The sequence below is a fragment of the Protopterus annectens genome, chromosome 4.part1 (assembly GCF_019279795.1).
Source record: "Protopterus annectens isolate FY-2018-M chromosome 4.part1, PAN1.0, whole genome shotgun sequence".
Lineage (NCBI taxonomy): Eukaryota > Metazoa > Chordata > Ceratodontiformes > Protopteridae > Protopterus > Protopterus annectens.
Window position 1 is genome coordinate 754,354,198 of NC_056734.1, and position 26,346 is coordinate 754,380,543.

Here is a 26,346-nt window from a genome sequence, read left to right on the forward strand (position 1 = left end):
TGGTAGTACGCATCCTGAAGATCTATAGAGCACATCAATTGTCCTGACCCAGGAAGGGTAAAATGGACTGTAGCGTGACCAACTGAAACTTGATTCTTTGTACAGATCTGTTCAGTCTGCTGAGATCCAGAATGGGTCTCCAGTCCCCTGTCTTTTTTGGTACCAAAAAAGAACCTCGAGTAAATTCTGGATCCTTGTTGGTCTGCTGGGATTTGCTGGATGGTCCTTTTTCTTAGCAGTTTTGAGACTTCTTGAACTGCTTGGTCCCTTAGATTGGGTGGAACATCTGGAAGGGACTTGTTTGGCCTTAAGGGGGTGCGAACAAAGGGAATTCTGTAGCCTCCGGATATAACAGACTGTACCCATTTGTCTTGTGTTATGTCTTGCCAGGCTCTTGGGTACAGCGATAATCTTCCCCCGACTGCCTCCAGAGGTGGGCAGACAGGCAACCCTTCAGGGATGCTGGAAGGGCTTCTCAGAGAAGGATTCTCTGCTGCCCTGATTTTGCGGACCCCCTCTGCCATGAGGGCGGCGTCTATTATTGTTCTCTCCTCTGCCCCTCGAGAGCTGCTTACTGGCTCGAGGCCCCCCTATATCCCATGATGCCTGGCGCTAGATACCCAGATCTCATTTGCCGCTTCTGCTACGAGGTTGTTCTTCTGGCTCAGGTTGTATAAAACTTTATTATTATCGTTTTTCTTGTCATAAAACTGTTAGTTTTAGTGTAGAATTAGTCGTTTAGATAAAACTGCTGTATTGTTGCTAGTCTCTTCCTAATCCTTGTTACTTCTCGGAAACTTATTTTAATTAGAGAGTTTTCCCTCCCCCCTTCTCTCCCTTTCCTTACCTCAGAAAGGTTTTCCGTTTAAGTTAGAGGATAACCTTTTCTCTCTATCTCCTTCCTTAAAAAAAAAAAAAAAAAAATATTTCCTTTATTATCACTGTTAGTTGTTTAGTGATAGTTAACTATAGTTTTTTGTTTGTAGTAGTGCAGATATATACCTTGCTTGTAGTTTTTGGTTTTGGTAACTGTAGTGTGTAATTTTTAGTGGTAGTTACCTTAACTTTTCTGTGTGTGTTTCTTTGTTCCTTGGTTTTCCTTCAGGATGTCCAAGGATCCTAAGCCGTCCGGATTCAAGAAGTGTGACTCATGTTGTCAGAAGATGTCTCTGACAGATGGTCACACTTCTTGTGTTTATTGTCTGGGCGCCGTGCACCTACAGGACTCTTGCTCAATTTGCCATGCATTCAGTCCAGGAGTCCTGCAGGAGTGCAAAAACAAGTTGATCCTGAGGGGTTTGCTTAAGCCCCAAGATTCACCGGCTAAGGCTCAGCCCGTGACATCTTCCAGGCCACCTAAACCTTCGGTTCCCAGCTCGGAGCCGTCGTTGGGTGAAGCTATACCATCCATCTCGGCTCTGGCTGGAATCGATGTTCCTCCCTCCTAGTCGGCTCCGACACGTTCCTTGGAGCCGTCTGAGAGTCGAAAAAGATCCAGGTCTCCTTCTCCGGAGTCGATACGTTCGGCTTCGAGATCACCTCTGCTCCAGTCGGAGCTTAGTCATCGCTCATCCCACTCTTCTCGGTCCTCAAGACTTTCGGACCATGACTTGGAAAGAGTGGTCAGTAGGCTGTTAAAATCGCAGGCCCTAGCCAAAATGTTGTCCAGCCCCCCTCATTAGGTGTCGGCTCCATCCACGTCTGTAGATATTCCTCCTCCGACTCATCCTTTGAGCTCGGAGCCGGAGTTCGAGTCGTGGATCCGTCGGCTCCGATACCTTCTCCTTCGGTTCTGTTGTCAGCTCTGATCCCTTCCATGATACCGTCCTTGGAGGGATCTGGGCGCCGGGACTCCCTTGTCGGCTTCAAGGGGGCGAGTGGAATCAGACCCTTGTCCGAACCCAACCAGCAAGAATGAAGGCGAGATAGACAACTTAACATACAAAGTTCTGAAAGAATAAAATAAATACAGTAGCAGTCAATTAGCACTTATGGAAACCTGCAGTTTGAACACAGCCACAAATGAGCATGAGAAATGCCATACTGACATTCATGTAGAAAGGCACTCCCTTCATTCCCCAGCAAAAAAGAAAGAAAAACGTTTCCACTTACTAGCGTAAGTTTTTCTAGTCGTAGACTTGTGCGATGACAAAATGATTTCGCGCACAGAGGGGGAGATATCTGGAAGCCTGGCTAAATTTGGAAGTGGAGCAACCAAGCAGTGAGCTGGAGAGATCATAGGGATTGGTGCAGCCAGCCCGACTGATGAATCAGAAAATCTGGAACTAGGTCCAGAGTCCAAGGCTGCGCGAGAAGATGGTGATGCAGGAATGGGAACCATATTTGTCGAGGCCAGTAAGGAGCGATGAGGATCATTTTGCAGCCCAATACGGTAGCTTTCTGTATTAGCTTCGGGATTAGGGGAAAAGGAGGGAATGCATAAAGATGTCCCTGAGGCCAATTGTGGACTAGAGCGTCTCTGGAGGAATGTTCAGGAAGTGGAAGGAGAGAGAAGAAATTGCTGCACTTGCTGTTGAAGGGAGTTGCAAAAAGGTCGCAGCAAGGTTGGCCCCATTTGAAAAAGATTTGGTCCGCAACTACCTGATTCAGAGACCACTCGTGAAGCATGAGAATTGCTCTGCTCAGCCTGTCTGCTATGACGTTGGACCTCCCAGGGATGTGCATTGCGATCAGAAGCCGTTGGGAAGAGATTGCCTACTGCCAGAGTCTGAGTGCTTCTCGACATAGGGGGGTAGGACCTGGTTCTGCCCTGCTTGTTGATGTACCACACTACTGACATATTGTCCGTTTGAATTGCAATGGTCCTGGTAGGAAGAGAGTCCTGAAGAGCTTGCAACACTAAGAGCACGGCCCTCATCTCCAAGACGTTTATATGCAGATGGTACTCGTGAGGTTGCCAGGTGCCTTGGACTGTTCTGCTCTGATAATGCCCCCCACCCAATCAGGGAGGCGTCCGTGGTCACCGTAGCAACTGGAGGGGGGAGTACAAATGGTCTGCCGTGGGACACTGATGTGGAGACCATCCACCACGCAAGGTGCTTCTTGCATGCTTGTGTGATCATAATCATGTAAGACATGGGAAGCTGCTGGAAGGACCATTGGGTGAAAAGAAGCCACTGGAGAATCCTCAAGTGAAAACTTGCTAGAGGGACAAGTATGATCGCTGCTGCCATGAGACCCAGAGTTTGGAGGACAAACCTGGCTTGAATTCTTTTGCATGCTAATAAAATCTTCACATGTTGGCGAATCACTAATACCCTGTCTGGTGGAAGGCTCGCTGACATGTCTTTGGTATTTAAATTTGCGTCTATAAAGGTGATAGACTGACAGGGCGACAATGCAGACTTTTCGAAATTTATTGTGATACCTAGCCTGGAGCAAGTCTCGATAGTACAGTCTCTGGCTCGCAGAAGGTGATGCCTGGTGGTAGCAGTGAGGAGCCAGTCATCTAGATATGGAAACACCTGGAATCCTTGCCATCTCAGGTGAGCGGTAACTACTGCCATACATTTGGTGAACACCCTGGGGGCTGTAGTGAGACCAAAGGGCAGAGCTCTGAACTGATAATGGCTCGCTTCCAGCCGGAAGTGAAGGAAACTTCTGGAGCATCTGTCCATTTTGATGTGGTAGTACGCATCCTGAAGATCTATAGAGCACATCCAATTGTCCTGACCCAGGAAGGGTAAAATGGACTGTAGCATGACCACCTGAAACTTCATTCTTTGTACAGATCTGTTCAGTCTGCTGAGATCCAGAATGGGTCTCCAGTCCCCTGTCTGTTTTGGTACCAAAAAGAACCTTGAGTAAATTCTGGATCCTTGTTGGTCTGCTGGGATTTGCTGGATGGTCCTTTTTCTTAGCAGTTTTGAGACTTCTTGAACTGCTTGGTCCCTTAGATTGGGTGGAACATCTGGAAGGGACTTGTTTGGCCTTAAGGGGGTGCGAACAAAGGGAATTCTGTAGCCTCCGGATATAACAGACTGTACCCATTTGTCTTGTGTTATGTCTTGCCAGGCTCTTGGGTACAGCGATAATCTTCCCCCGACTGCCTCCAGAGGTGGGCAGACAGGCAACCCTTCAGGGATGCTGGAAGGGCTTCTCAGAGAAGGATTCTCTGCTGCCCTGATTTTGCGGACCCCCTCTGCCATGAGGGCGGCGTCTATTATTGTTCCCTCCTCTGCCCCTGGATGGGAACTCACCACGTGTGTCCAGCAAGGCTCCCTGGGATTTCCGGAACCACATCTTTCCACTCTTCTGACCCTTGGGATATGGTCTGGAAGGAGTGGAAAAATGGACTCCTACAGCAGAGAGAGTCTTGCCTTCCTGCTCACACCTGGTAAGGGTGTCCTTCACCTGTGATTCAAAGGGAGAGGAACCATCAAAGGGGGTGTTGGTGAAAGACGCTCTGAAAGGTTCCACAAAGTTACATAGCCGCATCCAAGCGTGCCTCCTTAGGGCAACGCCTGTGCCTGCAGCCCTACTCACACCATTGGCTGCATATGAAATGAGCCTCATGGAGGAGTTTACCACTGAATTAAGAGTCACCATCTGGGAGGCTGCCTTAGCCTGGGCCCCCTCAGCTGATGGATTTTGGAGGGTATCTCCAAGCTCTTTAAGGAGATCCCTTTGAAGATGGGTAAAGTGGCACAAATAATGCAGGGACCTCATGGAAAAGGTCAATGAAGAGAACATCAGCTTCCCATATCTGTCCATCGTCTTGGACTCCTTGTTAGGGGAATGGACAGATGAAGAAGTTTCTGCCAACTCCTTCTTTGTGGCTGCCGCTACCACCATGGCATCAATGGGGACACCTTTGGTCAAAAACTCTTTGTCCTGTGGTGCAGTAATGAATTTGGCAGGTCTTCTGGGGGTCGGTTCCACTGTGTCTGGAGCTGACCATGCCTTCCGAGCCACCACAGACATCAGTGGGTCGAAAGGCGGAGACACCCAGGAGGTGGAAGGTCGGGATCCAAACGCGTCCAGGAATACCGATTCATCCTTGGAAGGGTTTAGGGCAGTCCATTTCCCCCTCTGCCTAAGCATCTTAAGGATATTTGAGAAGGAAACATCTTCAGAGGGGGATCTTGGGGACCCTTTCGAATCCTCTAAGTCAGTATCTGATGTGACGGACTCAGGGGAGACAACATGCTTCCTCTTGCATTTCCTCTTACAAGGTGGTTCCTCTGAATGATCAGGGGAGACCTCGGAAGAGGAAGATACACCCAAAGGGGTGTTCTGGAGCGCTGGATCCCCACGCTTGGGATCTGGAAGAGGGGCAAAGGCTGATGCAGGCACCATAGGGGGAGGAGCCAATGGGGTCGATCGTAGGACTGACTAGGGGGCCAGTACACTCCTCATCACCTCGAAGGCATCCCTGCCTGGATGCAGAAAGGGCTCCGGTTCCGAAGAAACCAGAATCCCTCTCTGCACTGAGGGGGATGGCTCCAAGGCAGATGTGGGAGCTGAGCTCACCTGAGCCGAATCCCCGAGGGGGAAAGCGGGGTCGGACAAGGGTCTGATTCCACTCGCCCCCTTGAAGCCGACAAGGGAGTCCTGGCGCCCAGATCCCTCCAAGGATGGTATCATGGAAGGGATCAGAGTTGACAACAGAACCGAAGGAGAAGGTATCGGAGCCGACAGATCCACGACTCGAACTCCGGCTCCGAGCTCAAAGGATGAGTCAGAGGAGGAATATCTACAGACGTGGACGGAGCCGACACCTAATGAGGGGGGCTGGACAACATTTTGGCTAGGGCCTATGATTTTAACAGCCTACTGACCACTCTTTCCAAGTCATGGTCTGAAAGTCTTGAGGACCGAGAAGAGTGGGATGAGCGATGACTACGCTCCGACTGGAGCAGAGGTGATCTCGAAGCCGAACGTATCGACTCCAGAGAAGGAGACCTGGATCTTTTTCGACTCTCAGACGGCTCCAAGGAACATGTCGGAGCCGACTAGGAGGGAGGAACATCGATTCCAGCCAGAGCCGAGATGGATGGTATAGCTTCACCCAACGACGGCTCCGAGCTGGGAACCGAAGGTTTAGGTGGCCTGGAAGATGTCACGGGCTGAGCCTTAGCCGGTGAATCTTGGGGCTTAAGCAAACCCCTCAGGATCAACTTGTTTTTGCACTCCTGCAGGACTCCTGGACTGAATGCATGGCAAATTGAGCAAGAGTCCTGTAAGTGCACGGCGCCCAGACAATAAACACAAGAAGTGTGACCATCTGTCAGAGACATCTTCTGACAGCATGAGTCACACTTCTTGAATCCGGATGGCTTAGGATCCTTGGACATCCTGAAGGAAAACCAAGGAACAAAGAAACACACACAGAAAAGTTAAGGTAACTACCACTAAAAATTACACACTACAGTTACCAAAACCAAAAACTACAAGCAAGGTATATATCTGCACTACTACAAACAAAAAACTATAGTTAACTATCACTAAACAACTAACAGTGATAATAAAGGAAATATTTTTTTTTTTTTAAGGAAGGAGATAGAGAGAAAAGGTTATCCTCTAACTTAAACAGAAAACCTTTCTGGGGTAAGGAAAGGGAGAGAAGCAGGGAGGGAAAACTCTCTAATTAAAATGAGTTTCTGAGAAGTAACAAGGATTAGGAAGAGACTAGCAACAATACAACAGTTTTATCTAAACGACTAATTCTACACTAAAACTAACAGTTTTATGACAAGAAAAACGATAATAATAAAGTTTTATACAACCTGAGCCAGAAGAACAACCTCGTAGCAGAAGCGGCAAATGAGATCTGGGTATCTAGCGCCAGGCATCATGGGATATAGGGGAGCCTCGAGCCAGTAAGCAGCTCTCGAGCTTTTGAATATGGCCGAGTCGGAGCCGAGGATCAGCTCCGAACCCAACCAGCAAGAATGAAGGCGAGATAGACAACTTAACATACAAAGTTCTGAAAGAATAAAATAAATACAGTAGCAGTCAATTAGCACTTATGGAAACCTGCAGTTTGAACACAGCCACAAATGAGCATGAGAAATGCCATACTGACATTCATGTAGAAAGGCACTCCCTTCATTCCCCAGCAAAAAAGAAAGAAAGAAAAATATGTACGTTTCTGATTTTGAAAGGATAGTTATTGACTGAGAAAAGTATAAGCTAAGCCATATTAAACCAAACGGTACAATTCCATTCAGGATGCAGTTTCTTAGGCTTTCTACCAAGCTACAATGAGTATTATGACAAAACTTTTTGCTAAGGTGTTTAACCTTCTTTAAAAATTGCATACTTTGCTTAGGTTTCAAATAATTTGCTGTTTCACATCTTCCTCCTGCCTAGATTCCACGATCGGTCTGCAGTGAATCTTGCCCTACCGGAACAAGGAAAGCTGTTCGCAGGGGAGAGCCAGCCTGTTGCTTTGACTGCATCCCATGTTCTAAAGGGGAGATTAGCAATCAAACTGGTAAGCAAAAAGCCTTTTTATTTATTTAACTGTTAACTGGTCAGAGTTATTAATCCAAAGTGACCTTTTCAGCCATAATCCAGGTCTTAAGGAAAAATAATATATCCATCTGCAAATTCAGAGTGACAAATTACCTAGCATTTCTTTAGGACCTGGCAGGAAGCCAGGATATCTGGAGAAAATCTGAGACAAGGTGGGAACATGTAGACTTCACACAGACAGTAACAGGAAGTCAGAATCGAACCCTTGATGTCTGAGGCAGAGACATTACCTGCTGCATTACCGTGTTTGCCACAAAAACTCAGTTATTTTTTTTCCTCCCTACAGCTAACCATTTTTGTCTGTTAAACACCAAAGACCATAACATAGATTCCTGGAGTCCACTCCATCTGATGTATGTTAGTGGTCATAGATTTTACCTTGCCTCAGTCCTATACTTCCTGTAATAAAACTTTACACTATTTTTTTTTTTTTTTACATTTGCTTTTCATGAATATTCATCTGGAAAATTCATTTTCATTGGTGTCTCAGGGAAGCAGATATCAAAGCAAAGAAAATATTAAACACTATAATAGCAGAGAGGTATTGCAGTGCTTGAAAGGGTTGGATGTCTCCCGCAGTTGCTCTGAAAATATGTGTTAATTGTCTTAGCATGTATGTTGTTGTTGTTGTGTCTTTTGGCTTTTCCTGTTTAGGGGTCGCCACAGCGGAACTCCGGTCCGCTAATGATTGATAGTTGATTTTTACGTGCCGAGTTACCAGCCCTGACGCACAACCTTCAACGAAGGTACGCCCATTCATGTATGTCTCCACGCAGAAGATGCTCTAGTTGAGAATCGAACCGGACAGCTATAGTTAGACTAAATTAAATGAATTCACTTTAAATGTAGTGATGTAGTTAATTACAGTGGAATTTGGATCGGTTCTGACTTCACCTTTTAGGAAAACATGGAAGAGGAGGTGATAATTAAGGAAGCTGTGAGGAATACAGTAGACCAAGGAGATATGGCCCTGTCTGAGTGGAAATAAGTTCTAAAGAAAAAAACTGCAATGAGAATTTGGTCAAAACCAACCTTGTTAATATTAAGCAACAGTTAGTTACTTCTGAGGATAAAGCTCGCTTGAAGAAAGAATTTGAGATTAAGTGGAGTGTTTGAAAGTGAGAATGGGTCAGACTAATTGAAGTTTGTAAAATCTAAACTAACACATTGTACTGCATTTTCTAACATATTCTTGGGAACTGAGAAAGCTTATCAACTGTCACTAACTGCTGTTGAATGAAAACTTGGGAAGGCTAGAGTGGTTTTAGTGCAGTTTGTTATGTAGTAGGAAAAAGAACAACTTCCGTAACAGATATGAGGAAAAAAGTACATTGAGATCTGCTCAGTCTTCATGGATCATGACTTCTCAGAAATCATTTTGTTGCAGAGCTTTCAGTTTACAGAGGATATTAAAGAGCAAAGCATTATTGATGACTATATCATGATACGTCATAAAAAATATTCAACAAAACACAAAGATCAATTGAACACACACAAGCATGCGCGCATGCACGCACGCACGCACACACACACACACACACACACACACACACACAAACACACACACACTCACTCTAAACCACATAAAAGCAATACACTGCATTGCACACGTGAAACGCAATACTATAACTAACCCTCAACTAAAACCACCATATCCTGATGCACACAACACCTACACATACACTTAGACACTTAGATAATTACTAGCATACTGACATTTCACACATAAAAAACATACACACACACACACACACACACACACACACACACACACACACACACACACACACACACACACACACACACACACACACACACACATCAACATGGGGACTTCATTCCCACACCCTGATATATATATATATATAAATATATATATATATATATATATATATATATATATATAGTTTATATATATATATATATATATATATATATATATATATATATATATATATATATATAGTTTATACATTAATTTATGTAAACTAGCTCCACAGTCACACAGCTGCAACCACAGTGAATCCTTCCTTACACTGCCACAGTTCACAAAACCCAGTTGACTATAACATTGCTCAATAATCCATGCACTCAATAACTCAACACAGCTTTATTTCATAAGTATTAGGCTAACTGCCCTTGTGGGACACTTTAGGATTAGGCAATTAAACTTTCAAACATGAGAATCAAACCCAGCACCTTGTGACTGGGAGGTAAACACCTTAGCCATTACAGTAACATCCATCATGTCAATAAACTGTGTAGTCAACAAACTTGTGTACACCCTAGTAGACATAAGATTACATGTAAATTGACACACCCTGCAATACCAGAGATTTTTCCAATGGGAAAGAAGATGCTTATGAATTTTGAATCAGCAATGGTTCAGGTATGAGGTTTATCCCTTGTACTGGACTGGCAGACTGAGGAGCATTATACTAGGTACATATGAGGCTTGTTACACAGTCAAGTTTAGTGGTGGATGAAGATTGCAATGAAAAAAACTGAGGAAGAAACAAGAGCCTGAGTTTTTCATTTTTCCTTTGGGAGCATGTGATGGGATGGAACAAAAATCTGTTTTTCTTAGTTCATCAAAATGAGTTTTTTTTAGCAAATGAATACTCAGTAAAATATGGAATGATATTCTGATTTATGATTGCTTGCTACCTGGAGATTTTTTTATAGAAATGAAGACACCACTCATTAGAATGGATATTCCATCAGTTCATTGCCTTTTATTTTTATGGTATGGGTTTCCTATTACATCTTTTAAATGAGTTTAAGAATACAGGTATTTCAGAGAGCATGAATCATGAAGAGATTTTTAAGGATGCAAAAGTACTGTTTATGGACACTGAAGTGGAGTTCACACTGACTGTTATTCTGTTTTTATTCTATGAATAGATTTATACTATATCCAGATAGACAACATCTGATAGGAAATGAATTATGCAAGAGACTAGGTTTGCATATATAATAATCCTATTTTTATGTGATTAGTTTTGACAGCTTTTTTTTATTTTTTGCTTGGAATCTAGACAGTGAAACCTTGTTAAACACTGATAATGAATCTGAAGAATAAAAAAGTGAGGGTATTAACACACTCTTCCTCTGTTAAAATTTAAAATGATTTTCATATTAGGAGGGAGAATTACACAGTGTACTAGATTTTTGCAGTACTGCGGAGGTGGTGCTGCAGTAGCGTTGTTCGATTCTCAGCTAGAGCGTCTTCTGTGTGGAGGCATACGTGAATGGGGCATGCCTTCGTTGAAGGTTGTGCATCAGGGCTGGTAACCCGGTACGTAAAAATCCACTACCAATCATTAGCGGACCGGAGTTCCACTGTGGCGACCCCTAACCCAGAAAAGCGGAAACACACAAACAAACTAGATTTTTGCAGTAAAGCATGGTTATTTTACAGAAGGATTTACTTTATTATATTATACACAATTGCTGCCTCCTCACTACAACATACTGCTGACATTATCATGTTTAAGTGAATAGACAATGAAACCTTATCAAAAAGCCTGGTTACTATGTTCATCCACCTAAAGAACAGAGCTACTAAAAAGCTGTTGATCTGTTAAAATATAAAATCATATTTGTAATGGCAGGGGGATTTACATGATGTACCAGACTTATGCAATAGCGTCTTTCTTTGTAAGCATTATTATTTTAAAGGATTTACTGTAGCATTTGCTGGACATCTTGTTATAGGTTTAATGGTTACTTATGAGCATTATAGTGACCTTACCATGGATAAGGGACTTATGTTTATAAGGGATGAGTGCAGCTTATGATCAAGGCTTCATTTGTATATAAGGGTTCAGTCTCGTACGTTTGAATATAAGTGGTAAAACCTTTGATGAAAGACTGGTACATTTCAGGGAGTATTTGTATGGGATATTAATTTAGAATGACAATTTATTAAACTTTATAACAATATTTAACATACAGGAGAGAAGCATGGGGACAAGATAACCTCATATCAAGGATTTTTTTCTTCTTCTGATAAATTTGGAAATCTTACAGGGATACCCCTGGTGTTGAGTGTGTTTAGTTAGTTTTCATGTTTGTAATTGAATGTGTGTGACTATATGGTCTGCATCCTTGGTTCTAAATATACTGGCCATTTTCAAGCGAGATTTTGTTGATTAAGCTGGTTATACATAAAGTGGGTCATATTCTCAGAAAGTTGATCAAAAAATAAGTTATCCCCCATTAGTTCCAGGTATCTTATAAATAGTTTGAACATTGAACTGTGTGCATATGCTAGCATTTTTTCTAAGGTTTATAACAGCATTATTAGCTAGATATAGATGTTACATATAGTGTCATATAGTTGCCTCTTTAGGTGAGTTTAGTTTTTTGTTTCTTTTACATGTTTAATATTTACATAGGTTTAGCTGTGTGGTCGAACCCAATTAACCTTATTGTTTTTTTTTACCTGTGACCCACCAAGCTAAATTAAGCCACCTTAGCTAGGATGGTTACTTGGATGGCTGATTATTTTGTATCATATTGTCCTATATTTTTAAAGCAACATAGGGACCTAGCCTACTATCCAGCCAGTGTCACAGATCTGAACTATCCTTGCCCCAAAATCCCACAACAAACAGTTGTCTCTTGCTGTTGACTGTGTTTTGCCCTGCAAGTGAGAATAGACATTAGATTTCTGCCCTACAGAAAAGAAAAAAAATAGTCTTCCAGTTCTCACAGTCATAACTGGCATCTTGGTTCTGAACTATCCTTGGCCCCAAATTGTGCAATAAACAGTCATCTCCTGTTGCTGACTGCACTTGTCCCCGCAAGTGGAAATAGATCCACAAGGAAGAACGCCTTAGAGTTTTGCTTTACAGAAAAGAAGAATAATAGCTTTCCGGTTCTCTTAGCCATATCTGGCATCTTAATTACATTAATGTAAGAATATTAGTATTGCAAACTGTAGTTGGTGTCTATATGTACTGCTAATTTATTTTATTCTGATCCTTGCATAATAAGTAGGACTGGTAGATAGTTTGCAGCTTGCCTGGATAGATATCTAGTTACTTACACTTTTAAATTACCAGTTGCCCCTATAAACTGATGGTTTGTGACTAATAGCTAGTACTAATGTGTTTTTATGGTCCTACCTAAAGGCTTACTAAATGTTAATATTTTGGTACTTTTCTGTTAAACCCCTACCACGCGGTTTCGCTGCCAGATCAGCGTGTCTCACCTTTACTTTTACACAGACGTACATATTGAACAGTGTACATGCCTACCAGTATAATATTTACGTATACTTTGTATGACTTGATAGTGTCTTTTTTTAATGCAGGTAGGGGATGAAAGATGTGCGTGATTATTAACATAATGACAATATGACGGGTCTGTAAATTAGTTTGGGGGAAAACATTTATTATTGCAGTCCTTTCTTACTCCCCAAAGAATTAAGGAAAGCAAGATGTGAGCAACAGATACGTACAGCAGAGAAATCTTTTTCTTTAAATAAAAACAAATTCCTTATCACAGAAAGAGTAACCCAGCTTTCTATACTTTCTGCTAAAGCCAAACATAATAGTGTAAAATAAAACAAACTAAATAATATTAAATCACATTCACAAAAGATGGAAGCTTGCAAGTACTTTTGTTAAGGTAGTAGTCAGAATACAAATAGTCTAAGCTGTCATTTGAAACCTGTAATTACCTCTGCCATGCAGAAATAAAACCACTACTTAAATTAATGACCGTAACATCCAATGAACAACATACTGTAAGCCATAATCTGTTCTACTAGAACTACTACCAATGCTTAAAACACAACATTTATTTGTAAACTCAGACTTGATCCCAGCTCTGACAAGCAGACGTGCATATTATTGAAGGGGCTGACGCTTAGCTGTGAGTCAGCGTAAGCAAGTTGACACACTGATCTGGCAGCGGAAAGCGAGATGATAATTAAATAAAACTTACCCAAGTGTTGTTTAAAAAATAAAACATATATACATTGTGATCCTCATTCTGACTTGTTTTCTTAGCTTATTAGCATTCTAATGTTGTCCTTTGTCCTGTATTTAAGCATTACATGCTGACATAATACATGTGGCTGCAAACTTACTCTTATATTAGCTTTACTTACCTACATAGCCACTGCTGGGTTTTTTCTGCAGCAGCAGAGACCTTGTTCTTTGGTGGGGGGTGGTCACATATAAGGATTCCAAAATGTTACCCCCTAGCTATAACACTATATAATGCAAAAAGCTACAAAAAAAGGGAGGTGGTGTGGTTGTTGCATACAAAAACTTTCTCGCATTCTCCTTCTGTAACCCCATACCAATTTTCAACAATGCAGAAGTTCTTATTGCCTTTCTTAATGTTAATAACCACAAAAAGCTCTGTGTATTAATTCTCTTTATCTCACCAGGAAACAATATGAGAACTCTAGAAGAAATTATTTGCTGAAAACTTCACTCCCCCTTTCCCGCCACACTTACCCCAAGACATCCCTACCACCTGTCCTCTAACCTGTATCTCTAAAGAGCAAGTCGTGAACACCCTCTCTGTCATTCTTCTTATGTGCATTAAGAACAGATTGAGGCATGGGTGTTCATTTAATTATTTTATGTACAAACACATCAGGATAAATAGGAAGAACATTGAACTTAAATGAACTAACTGACTGACTAGTAATATTGCATGCTCACACTCTGGCTGCTAACTCAAAATAGCACTCAATCTCGCATATACTCAGTGGATATAAGCATGTGCTTACTGACTGGGAAGCTTCTTAAAGGTGTACACACATATTGATCTACATCCTCTCATCTTTACTGAGCTATCTTACATTAGCTAATGACATTTCAATAGGTATGCATTATACAAGCAATAATAAAAAAGAAACAACAGTTATGTCCACGTTGCTGTATATCTTGAACAAGGTTTCATGATGCAAACTGATCTTGTGACATAATGATTAGGACTGGGTTTATCAACAGGGACAGTCATTCATGAATACACTGTGTGGGGACTCTCAGGGATTTTCTCAGGAACAGGGATTTCTGGCAAAATGTTCTGGTACTGGAACATTGGGTAAGTGGCTCTGAGATCTAGAGTCTTTGTCACAGGCAGGATACTGTAACATTGGTTCAGATACTGATAACAAATGCTTTTGATTTTGTCTGAATTTCACTCCTTGTAATTCTACAATGTACGAATGAGGCTCTTGACATAAATCTTTCACAAATCCAATGCAATCAAAACCTTTTGACATCTGCATCCTCACTATCTCTCCTTGTTGTAAAGAACAAAGTGGTTTGCTGGATCTATCATAGGAAGATTTCTGGAACAAACAGTTTTTCAACAGTTGGGCTCTTACTGCTTTGTTGTTTTTAGCGCTTGGAACTAATAGATTACTGCTGATAGATAGTGTAGTTCTGGTTTGTCTCGACATAAGATGTTGTGCAGGTGAGCCTAGATGATTATCACAAGGAATGTTTCTGAGATTCAACAAGTTAAGTAAATCATCGGTGTTGTCACATTTCTACTTCTCTAACATCTGTTTTGCACTTTGAACTGCACGTTCAGCCAAACCATTTGACTGGGGTTATTCAGGACTACTTGTAGTATGAACAAAGTCCCACTCTTCTGAAAATTTCTTGAACTGTTGAGTGGTAAACTGTGCACCATTGTCAGAAATAACCTTGTGTGGACTACCATGGATTGAAAAATGACATTTCAACTTAGTAATGACAGTAGTGGAAATTAGGTTGGGAAGTAGGTCAATCGCAAACCAATTTGAATAAGAGTCTACTAATGCCAAGTAATGCTGGCCATTATTCAAAGATAACTGTAGATACTGCAGACCAAGGTAGTTCAGGAATCTGGTTTAACTGAAGAGGTTCTTTCTGTTGATGCGGCTTTGTACTATTACATACTGAACAAGATTAAAGTATTTTCTCAATATCTCTTGAAGTAGAATGCCAAAATATTAGATCTCTTGCCCTTCTTTTGGTAGAATCAGTTCCTGGTGGCCACGATGCACGATCTTTATGTACTCAGGTTGCAAGGACTTTAGAACAATCACTTTATGACCTTTCAGGATGATACCATTGTCAGACAAAATCTGATCTCTGTAGGGAAATATGGTTGTACTTCTACTGGTAAACAAAACTGCTTTGACAGCCATCCTTAACTGATAAAGAGGTTTAGTCTCTGGAGAATTAGATCTGAAGCTGTGTGAGTTCTGAGCTGATCAAAACATGTGGAAGAAAAATTTTTCACTTCATGACTTCAAAATCAAGTTTCTCATTGTTATGCTGTTCTGTGTTTTTTTTTTCTGGGTAACCGGGATAAAATATCAGCAAGACAGAGAAGTTTGCCTTTTGTGTAAACAAGACTGAAATTGTACTTCTGCAATTTGAGCATCATATGTTGCAATCTGGCAGGAGCTGAATGCATAGGCTTTCTCAAAAGAGTGACTAAATGTTGGTGATCTGTCTCGATCTGGATAGGTTGAACATAAATATAATCATGGAACTTTGAACATGCAAACACAATGCCCTTTCTTGATCTGGACATACTGCATCTCAGTCTGGTAAGAGTTCTTGAAGCACAGGTGACTGGTCTACCTCCTGAAGAATGACTGCACTTAGACCAAACTTAGAAGCAATGCAGGAAAGAGTAACTGGTTTGTGAACATTATAGTAGCTGAGAGTTGGTAGACTAGCAATTCTCTATTTCAAGGCATCAAATACTCTTTGGTGCTGTTCTGACCATGACCAAATCACATCTTTGCATGTCAGCTCTCGTAGTGGTGCTGAAAGATGGCTTAAATCTGGAATGAACTTGCCTAGATAGTTGACCATGCCAAGAAAATGCTGTAGGGCTTGAACATTGTCTGGAGCTGGCATCTCAAGAATGTCAGTTTGATTAGAAGGATCTGGTCTTAGCCCTGAACTGGTAAACAAGTTACCAACATAAGTAACTTCTCATAGCCTGAACTTGCACTTTTGAGGATTGAGCTTAAGATTCACTTCACATGCTCTTTCCAGAAATTTCTTGAGGTTTCTGCCATGTTCGGGTTCACCATTGCCTCCTACTAGAATATTGTCTACTATAATAGCACATGGATAGTCTGAAATAATTTGTTCTGTTGCATGCTGAAAGACTTCACTGGCAGAATTTATTCCAAATGGCATTCTCAGAAATCTGTACCTTCTAAATGGTGTACTGAATGTGGTCAGTAATGAAAATTTTCAGTCAAGCTGTTAGAGTGTGCTAAAGGTTAAAATCATTTCTGGTATAAAAATGCAAAAATAAATGAGGCATACAATAAAGCATGCTTAAATATAGAAATAGAGCTTAGCAATATGTAGTGAGCATCCACACTTGTAGTGTGACATAGCTCTGACTGTATCTATTAATAGATATGCATTTTATAAACTCAGCAATACGTGGTCTCTTACAAAGCTGCTTATAAATGAACATGTTTTTTCCTTAAAAGCAGAACAGTTTGACGTGGTCTCACAGATGTTTCCATACAAACATCTATTAATGGACACAAAATATTTCCTGAAAGACATGTTTGTCACAATATCAAAAATGCAAAATAAATGAGGCATACAATAAAGCTTCCTTAAATGTAGAAATAGAGCTTAGCAATACGTAGTGAGCATCCATACTCGTAGTGTGACATAGCTTTGATTGTATCTATTAATAGACATGCTTTTTATAAATTCAGCAATATGTGCTCTCTTACAAAGCTGCTTATAAATGGATACATTTTTTCATTAAAAGCAGAACAGTTTGACATGGTTTCACAGATGTTTCCTTACAAACATTTATTAATGGACAGAAAATATTTCCTGAAAGACATGTTTGTCAAAATATCAGGCATGCCCTTTTACAATGGACATGGCTTTTTAGTCCTTCAAAAACATGTTCTCCCACAGTATCAAAGAATTTGATAGAATCAGCAAGAAAACAATTCTGAAAGACAAATATTGTGTGCATTCTCACATCAGCAGAAGTTCTTACAAGTATGGTTTCATAGAAGGACAATAGAAAAGTCTAAAAACAGACATTACGTGATTTACTACAAAAGCCCAAAAAAGATACCAAGAGAAAAAACAGGATCTAAAGAGCATGACTAAAAGAGTATATAAGAACTGTAAATCAAACTATGTTAGAGGTATTGGTAGGAACACTCTTGTTCTGAGATATTATATTGGAGAAGTAGTTATAATCTTCCACACTAATCAAGAGTAAAGTCTTGGCACATTTATGCTACAAACTGACAGAAGAGTATGTAATATTTGTTACAACAATAACTTATTTATTAGTAAATGTGCTTACAGTAAAATAGTATTGTGCTGCAAAATATATTTTTTCATCAGTGCAGGTAGCAAGGCTCTGTGTTTTAAACAAATTGCAAATACAGTCATGCAAAACTCTGTGTGATAACCAGGCCTTGATTCAGCAGTAGACAGCCAACAAGACTTTGTGTCTCGAGAAGAACTTGCTTCCAGCAAGTTCCAGTACAGCACAGCAAGCAGCACCTTCCTTCAGAAATTTTTTTAGTGGTGACCCTAGCTTGTATCTGAACACTGGAGGAGTAATGTGATGCCTTGTATAAGGTCACTCCAGTAAAAGCATAGTAAGCAACATTTATGCTGAGTACTTCAATTTTCTACAGTTTCTACAGTTTGCAGAATTACAGTTTTTCAGACATCTGAATCCGGAGTGAGACTGCAGTGCAGGAAAGGCAATCGCAGTGCCATAAATTCTCCAAAAAAAGCTGAGCAGCAATATTACAAAGTCACCCACTGCCAAATTCATTTCACCAGCTTCTTGAGTGACTACGGAAAAAAAATTCCAGCCATCTGTAACAACAGCCTGATTGCCTGTTCTCTTGCTAAGTGGTAAGACTTTATTCTGTGTCACATATAAGTATGGATGCTATTAGGGAGCATAGCAGTAAATGTAAAAAAAGCTTTACACTTAATGTCTCAGACCAACCAGATATATCATGGGAAAAAATGCAATGTTTGTATGCTCAGCACATTAGTAGGTGTAAAACCTTATTAGGGCAAGTTGATGTACATGCATTATGTAAATAAGTTGTAACATTTGATTGTTATCTAAAACAAAAAATGAAGCATGTCATAGTAAATGTTTATTGTGTGAATCATCTGAACCTGCGTTTTGTGTGCAATGTCATAAAAATACAGTGCAAGCTATAGCTCCAAAGTTAGACTGTAAAGATAAACCTGTTAATGGTGATGAACCAACAAAAGGTAAAATGCTTATGCTATATCCAGATATTAAACAATTGTGTTCTGTTACTGCATTGACATCGGAGTTAGAACAACAGTCAAATATATTATTGACAGAATCCCCTATAGATTTTGTTACACCCTTTAAAACATATGTACAACAGTGGAATGAAGCCACTGCTCAACACATAACAGATGAGGACAGGAGTAAGGTTCTTGATCATTTAACATAAGAATTTAACAAATTTCTAAGAGACAGACAAGGTGAGGTCAAAAAGTTCAGAAGTGATATACAAGACCTCTGTCAAAAGTGCATAGGGGCCCTACAATCAACAGAAGAGTCTACTAAAAAGTATCATAAAACCTGTAAAAAACTACAAAAGGAAATATCAGATCTTAAGCAACAGTTACAGGATAAAGAAAATCTGGTTATTGATGTTCAGGATAAACTAATACAAGCTAATCTTTGAATAAAAGAGTTAAAGGAGGAATTGCAGAGCACAAAATCAGTACAAGTCATAGAACAGGGTACCACTGCAGATCTATATACGCAGTCTAGATTATTATAAAGCTTACCACAGTGGAATGACAAAAAAGGCATATTTTACAACATGCTTGCATTTGAAGACTGTGTAGCACACACAGCAGGAGCTGATGTATGGACAGATGCATTACTTAGATGTTTCTGGATTTTTATTCCTAAATGTTTTAAAACTTTCATTCAGTTAAAGAAAGACACATCAGTTAAACACTAAAGTTGGACGTATGACAGCTGTTCTAATGGCATATACACAAGGGCAGCCTCTCACAGCGTTAGATCATTTTAAAATCATCATCTCAGATAAATTAATGGAACAGGCTGACCATTTCAGGCTTGCCTTTCAGATCATATATCAAAAGTCAGAGAGGGACATGCAAAAACCAGAAATACAGAAACAGTTAATACACTGCTTTCTAGAGCAAGTCAAAGAGGTCCCAGGGGATATTAAATGCATTTATGAAGAAAATTCAGATACCCTCACTGATTTGGTACAAAAAATTAATGAGGGGATGGACTATGGCTGATGATGGGACATTAAACTAACACCATATCTTTGCATTAGGAGAGGGTAGTTAGCCATTTGAAGTATGTGAAGAAGTTAAAAACTGGGGAAGGCAATGGTGGTGTGAACAGCCACCAGCAGGTAGAGCTGCATCTGTATCACCAGCTCCTATTACTGTGTCTGTAGCACCAGGATCGGCTGTAGGTAATGAACAAAAGGTACCAGCCTGTTTTTTTTCTGTAAGAAAAAAGGGGATGTTAAACAACATTGTGATCATTACAAAGCTTGGCATAAAAAGAAGGAAGAACAGGGTGTGTTGCACAGAGACTTTATAATATTGGTATAGACAGTTATAAGGGCCATCAATACACAGGAAAAGTGAATGTATACCCCATAGATTTTCAAGCAGCCTCACCTGTAAATCCAAAACATTTGGTAGTGCAGGCAGAAGGGATGGCTAGGCAGCAGTTATGAAAAGAGATTGAAAAACCTAAATATGTAGATCATTCAGACACAGAGGAAGATGATAAGCAAGAACATGCAGTGTGTCATATTGCATTTGACAATAAAGGGGAGGATGAGTGGATCTCCTTACAATAGGGGTATGCCCCCCACTCTGGTATCTTTCTTTACTACTTTTAAAAGGGGTCGAGACGGATGACCACTGATTGATATCTGGGTAGAGGGGTCACTATGGAAAAATGTCTTATTAGACACAGGAGCAACAGTATCCATCACAAATAGAAAATTAATGTAAATCCTATAAAAAAAGGTTTGCATTTCAACATTTAATGGCACAGGATGCTATGCAGTGAGTAGCCAAGATGTAGACATAAAATGTAACCAAGACGGACAGACATGGAAGGGTGCTTTTTTAATGCATCCATCTTGTTCAACTACCATTATTGGTATGGACATTCTAGGACCTTTGGGCATAGTAATTGACTTCAAAAAGCAGGAACTGAAGAGCAAGGCACCACACAACTCGTTCTCCTTCAGAAACACCAAACCTTTATTTTTTAACAACAAATAAGCGCTTTCATCTCACATTAACTTTAAAAGAGACTTCATCAGAAACAGTGTATTGTCAGCACTGCTGCATTTAAAATACAAATGAACAGTGACCTCATTTCCTCCTGCTAGTCAGGAAACAAAGTATTAAAGTGGCAGCACATAAAAAAATCATAATGCATGTCCATGTTTAAAAAGTTATATAAAGGGACCCTAATAATACATTTAACAAATAATAAAACCTTCTCATACTGCAGGTTTACCTTCATAACTGCGTTTTGCACTCGTGCGACTCCACTTTGTGTGAAAGGAGGTTTTCAAAGTGGCAAAACCCCGAAAAAAAATTGTCTGAATGTGCAATGGGCAAATGCACATTGGCATTTGCTCATTGCAGATTCGACATTGTGGGTGCAGATTGCACTATAGCAGGGATTGGGAAATTATCCCTTTCCCCACTGTAGTGCGATCTCAGAGTTAGTATATTAAAGTAGGGGGGTGTGGGGGGGTGCAGCCCCCCACATGGGGAGTACAGAGAGGCTTACCCCCCTCCATTACGATATGCCTTCGACATTTTAGTTCAAAAATCAGTGAATCAGCTGTTCGATTTGCTGATTTTCGAACTTTTGAGATTGTCGAAGTTTGAAATTCCAGCATTTGGTTCACCCAAATGTGCAATCGATATTGTCATTTCCAAAAATATGAATGTATACCCATACTGTATAATAATACTATATAGCATAAAAAGCCCTACCAAGGCATAACATAAATTTCTAAGATAAATCCATAAAATAAATACCTGAATATAAAATCCTACCATATAACTATATAAATATATAATAAATAATATGATATATATTTAAAATGGATTTTATAAGATGAATTTTATTAAATATATATATATATTTTATATATATATATATATATATATATATATATATATATATATATATATATATATATATATATATATATATATATATATTATATATATATATATATATATATATTATATATATATATATATATATATATAAATACTTAAATGAATATACTAGTGCTATCCAGTTAAAGAGTAGGCTGTAAGCTGAAGAGTAGAAATGGGGAACATCTGAGGAACATTCGAGATAAATATAAATGTAATGCTTTAGCTAAACTTATTTTAGCATATCCTGAGCATAGTTTTAAATTTATTGTGTTGGATACTGTTAAATTAATAGAACATGGGAGGGCCTGGCCATATCTACTAGAGAAACTGGAACTATCCTGGCAGCTTCGTTTGAATTCATTGTATTGGCCAGGTTTGAATGATAATGTGTCTATTAGCAGTCTATTAAAAATAAAGGCACTGGATAGATGCTAGTAGATTAATTTAAGTATATATATATATATATATATATATGTATATATTATAAAATTCATCTTATAAAATCCATTTTAAATATATATCTTACTATTTATTATATATTTATATAGTTATATGGTAGGATTTTATATTCAGGTATTTATTTTATGGATTTATCTTAGAAATTTATTTTATGCCTTGGTATGGCTTTTTATGCTATATAGTATTATTATGCAGTATGAGAAGGTGTTATTATTTGTTAAATGTATTATTAGGGTCCGTTTATATAACTTTTTAAACATGGACATGCATTATGATTTTTTTATGTGCTGCCACTTTAAAACTTTGTTTCCTGGCTAGCAGGAGGAAATGAGGTCACTATTCATTTGTATTTTAAATGCAGCAGTGCTGACAATATTCTGTTTCTGATTAAGTCTCTTTTAAAGTTAATTTGAGATGAAAGCACTTATTTGTTGTTGAAACATAAAGGTTTGGTGTTTGTGAAGGGGAATGGGTTTGTGTGCTGCCATGCTGTGCAGTTCCTGCTTTTTGAAGTACTGGTTTATTGTCTTTTGGTTTCATTTTGTTTGTATAGTAATTGACTTGCTTAATAGTATTCCGTGGATAGGAGACAGGAAAAAAGGAGAGGGAGAGAAAAGTGCAGGTTGCTGTGCAATCTCTCTTCTTGAAAAACCTGACAAGCCTACAGTATATGTGAATATGAACAGTGAGGATGTGTGGCAGCATTTACATCAGCAATTCCCAAATCTATGGTCCAAGGGTCCCAGTGATTGTGGAAAACTAGAAATGCCAGTAGGGGTGGGTAGTGATCAGGATTATATACCTCCATTTCAAAAACAATATCCCATTCATAGGGAAGCAGAAGAACATATGGAAAAATGTATTGCAGAATGGGAAAAAGAAGGAATTATACAAAAAAAGCAACAGTCCCACAAATTCACCAATCTGGCCAGTCAAGAAAAAAGATGGGAGTTATCATCTTGTTATTGATTTACAGAAGGTTAATCAATACACAACTCCTAGAGCACATTTGATTCTGGAAGCTCCAGAGTTATCTGCACATATTAAGCCACAAAGTAAGTGGTTTACAGTAATAGATTTAGCAAATAACTTTTTTTGCAGTACCACTCAGGAAAAAGGATTGCCCAAGGTTTGCCTTTACATTTAAAAATCAGCAATATGTCATGACAAGATTACCTCAAGGATTTCAAAACAGTCCAGTTATCTTTCACCAGACAGTGGGATCCATCCTGCAACATCTAGAAAAGAATGATTCAGTGTTACATTATATTGATGACATATTAATCCAGTCTGAGACAGTAAAAGAGTATGTATATCTTCTTAAAAAAAGTTTTTCGTACTCTGCAGCAGGCAGGGTTTAAGGTTAAAAGTGAAAAGATTCAGTTTATGTCTCAAGAAGTCAAGTCTCTAGGTACTATTATAAAACCATCAGGAAGGTCTCCTTGCCCTGTGTGTGCAAGGCATTTTACAAATGTTAAAACCATTGACTATAGCAGATCTACATAAATTCATGGGCATTGTGAATTACAATAGGGAATTTATAGAGGATTATGCAGCAGTGGCTGCTCCTCTTTACAAAATGTTACAAGAACAGAAGAGCTCCACCTTTCTAGAGTGGGGACCCCATGAGGATGAGGCATTTTCACAAATAAAAGTAAAATTAGCACAAGCTACAGAATTAATAGCACCCACACCAGAGTTGCCATTTGTGCTACAGGCAGCAGCAGGAAAAAAAAAACATTATCTGTGGTGCTTTTGCAAGAATGGCTACATGGTGACAACAGAATGGAAAAAAACATTACATCCAGTTACTTTCTGTAGTAGAAAGATGACCCCAGTAGAATTGGGCTACCACCCTTGCATACGGCAGTTATTAGCCATTTACTGGGGTATGAAGCAAACTTAGTATTTGACTGCATTTTTCCTGTATTATAGTACAAACACCACACCAAGCAGCAAAAGCTCTAGTAGATAATTTTGAAATGAACAAAATCACAGATGTTATTAGTCAAGCAGTCTTTGCAAGATTTATGGCATTATTCAGAATGAAAACTGTCACAATTCAGACAGGGGACAAATATTATTTGTCAAATCACATGGGATATGAAGGAAAACAGCATAACTGCCTAGAAAAAATAATGTCACTGGACGTGCAATTTCTGGCATCTGATTTTGACCAATTTAAACCATCCATCTTTATAGATGGAGCACGGTATTGGGACAAAGGCAAATACTGGACAGGATTTGCTGTAGTACCAGAAAATCCACAGATGGGTTCTCCTGAACTAATCAAGTTATCACGGCATATGCCAGCTCAAAGAGCTGAATTGGAGGCAGTACTGTACATGCTAAGGTATTATAATCCTGTTAATATTTTCTCAGACAGTGCTTATGTAGTAAATTCTTTCAGACTGTATATGGACACCTGGATAAGGCTAGGATTTGTAGACAGTGTAGGCAAACCATTACACCATGCTGAAGTATTAAAAGACATACATAAAGTCATAATAATGTCAAATCAACAAGGACAGTCCAGCATTTTAAAAGTAAAAGCACACCAAAAACCAACAAGTGAAACTTTCAGGTTAAATGGATTGGCTGACTCATTAGCAAAACAAGCAGCACAAAGTAGGGAAAAACTACATTGATACAGAAGTTAGTGACTTAAAAAGAGAAGTTAGTACCATAAAAGACCTAGACCAACAATCAATTAAGGAAGATCTCATAAATAATCAAAGAAAGCAAGGTTTAAAAGAAGAAATAGACCAATGCATGACTGTAGGAGTACCGCCAAAGAAATATTATATATATTCCACTACAGAAGGGTTATGGTTGCCTTATGTGCCATATCAGTTAGCACGTTAGTTGGTCAAATTAAATCACCAAATACTGGGACATCCAGAAAAATGCCAGAAAGTACTAGGACAATACTGCAAAAAAGAAACTTTATTGGTAAGCGCTTTCGGTTAGAACCTCTAACCTTCTTCAGACAAAAAAAAAATCACAGTAAAAGCATTTATTAAATGCACCTATTATGGCAATTAGTCAATAATCTAATTAGTACCTTAAAGGCAAAAGGACATAAAACATAAACATAAATTTATAAACATCAAATTTGCCCCCCCCCTAACAAAATGCAAACAAGTAAAAAAATACTAATTACCCTAATGCCAATACTGTTTCTATTTTACCATCTTACTGCCTAAGAAGAAATACTTGACCATGGTATTCACTACCCACAAGGTCAAACAGACACCCAGGACTACACACATAACACCAAACACTGGGCCATCCCAACAAACCAAATATACAACTCTCAATAATATATCACCCCTGCAAAACCACAAAACACAATCCTAAAGACAAAGACTATATAAATCTAATAAACAAACTCCTAAAGCTTAGAATATCCTGTCACTATAACCTTATAACACACAGGGATATTCATCCCAGCCCTAGCCCTCCCACACCCAATAACCTCCACTCCCCTACCACAACCCCCACAGTCAAGCTACCCCTTTTTACTCCCACTAGCTCCCACCTAGCATTTCACCTAAATATTAGAAGTATTAACAATCAGATTCCCAACCTACACGCCCTCCTAGCAACCCACTCTCCAGACATTATGCGTCTTACGGAAACCTGGCTAAAACCTAGTACTACCAACAATGAAATACTACCCCCAGGATATAATATACACTGGTTAGGCCATGCTACTAGAAAAGGAGGTGGGATAGCAGTCCTTTACAAAAACACTCTAACTGTTAATAAAGACACAATTCAACCACCCCAATTCAACAATGCTGAACTCCTCATAACCAAATTACAGATTAACCAGTACAAATGTTTAAACATCATCTGTGGATACATTCCACTAGGCAACAACTTAAATACCCTAGAGAATATCCTGTACTGGTTATCCACTACTTATCCCCAAGAAACCATAGTTCTTGGTGACTTTAACACCTACTGGCACCCCTGCTCCTCTGAACCCCCCCCCCCTCACTCCTATAAACTTATCTGGGTTTAAACAGACCATAACCTCTCCCACTAGGATAAACAAACCCACCAAAAAGGGAAAGTATCCTGGAATGGATCCTAGTTAACAACCAACTCCAACTGTATACTGCTGGCACTCTCCCTGACAACCTTA

At 39.5% G+C, this 26,346-nt stretch overlaps 1 protein-coding gene across 1 annotated transcript in view; it reads left to right on the top strand.

Moving 5' to 3' along the window:
• Window positions 1–26,346, top strand: part of LOC122801300 (vomeronasal type-2 receptor 26-like) — a 116,327-nt gene that overhangs the window by 51,366 nt on the left and 38,615 nt on the right. Inside the window, exon 3 of the mRNA XM_044070845.1 lies at window positions 7,336–7,459. Within this exon, the coding sequence (XP_043926780.1) occupies window positions 7,336–7,459 (124 nt within the window). The remainder of the gene's footprint in view (window positions 1–7,335; window positions 7,460–26,346) is intronic.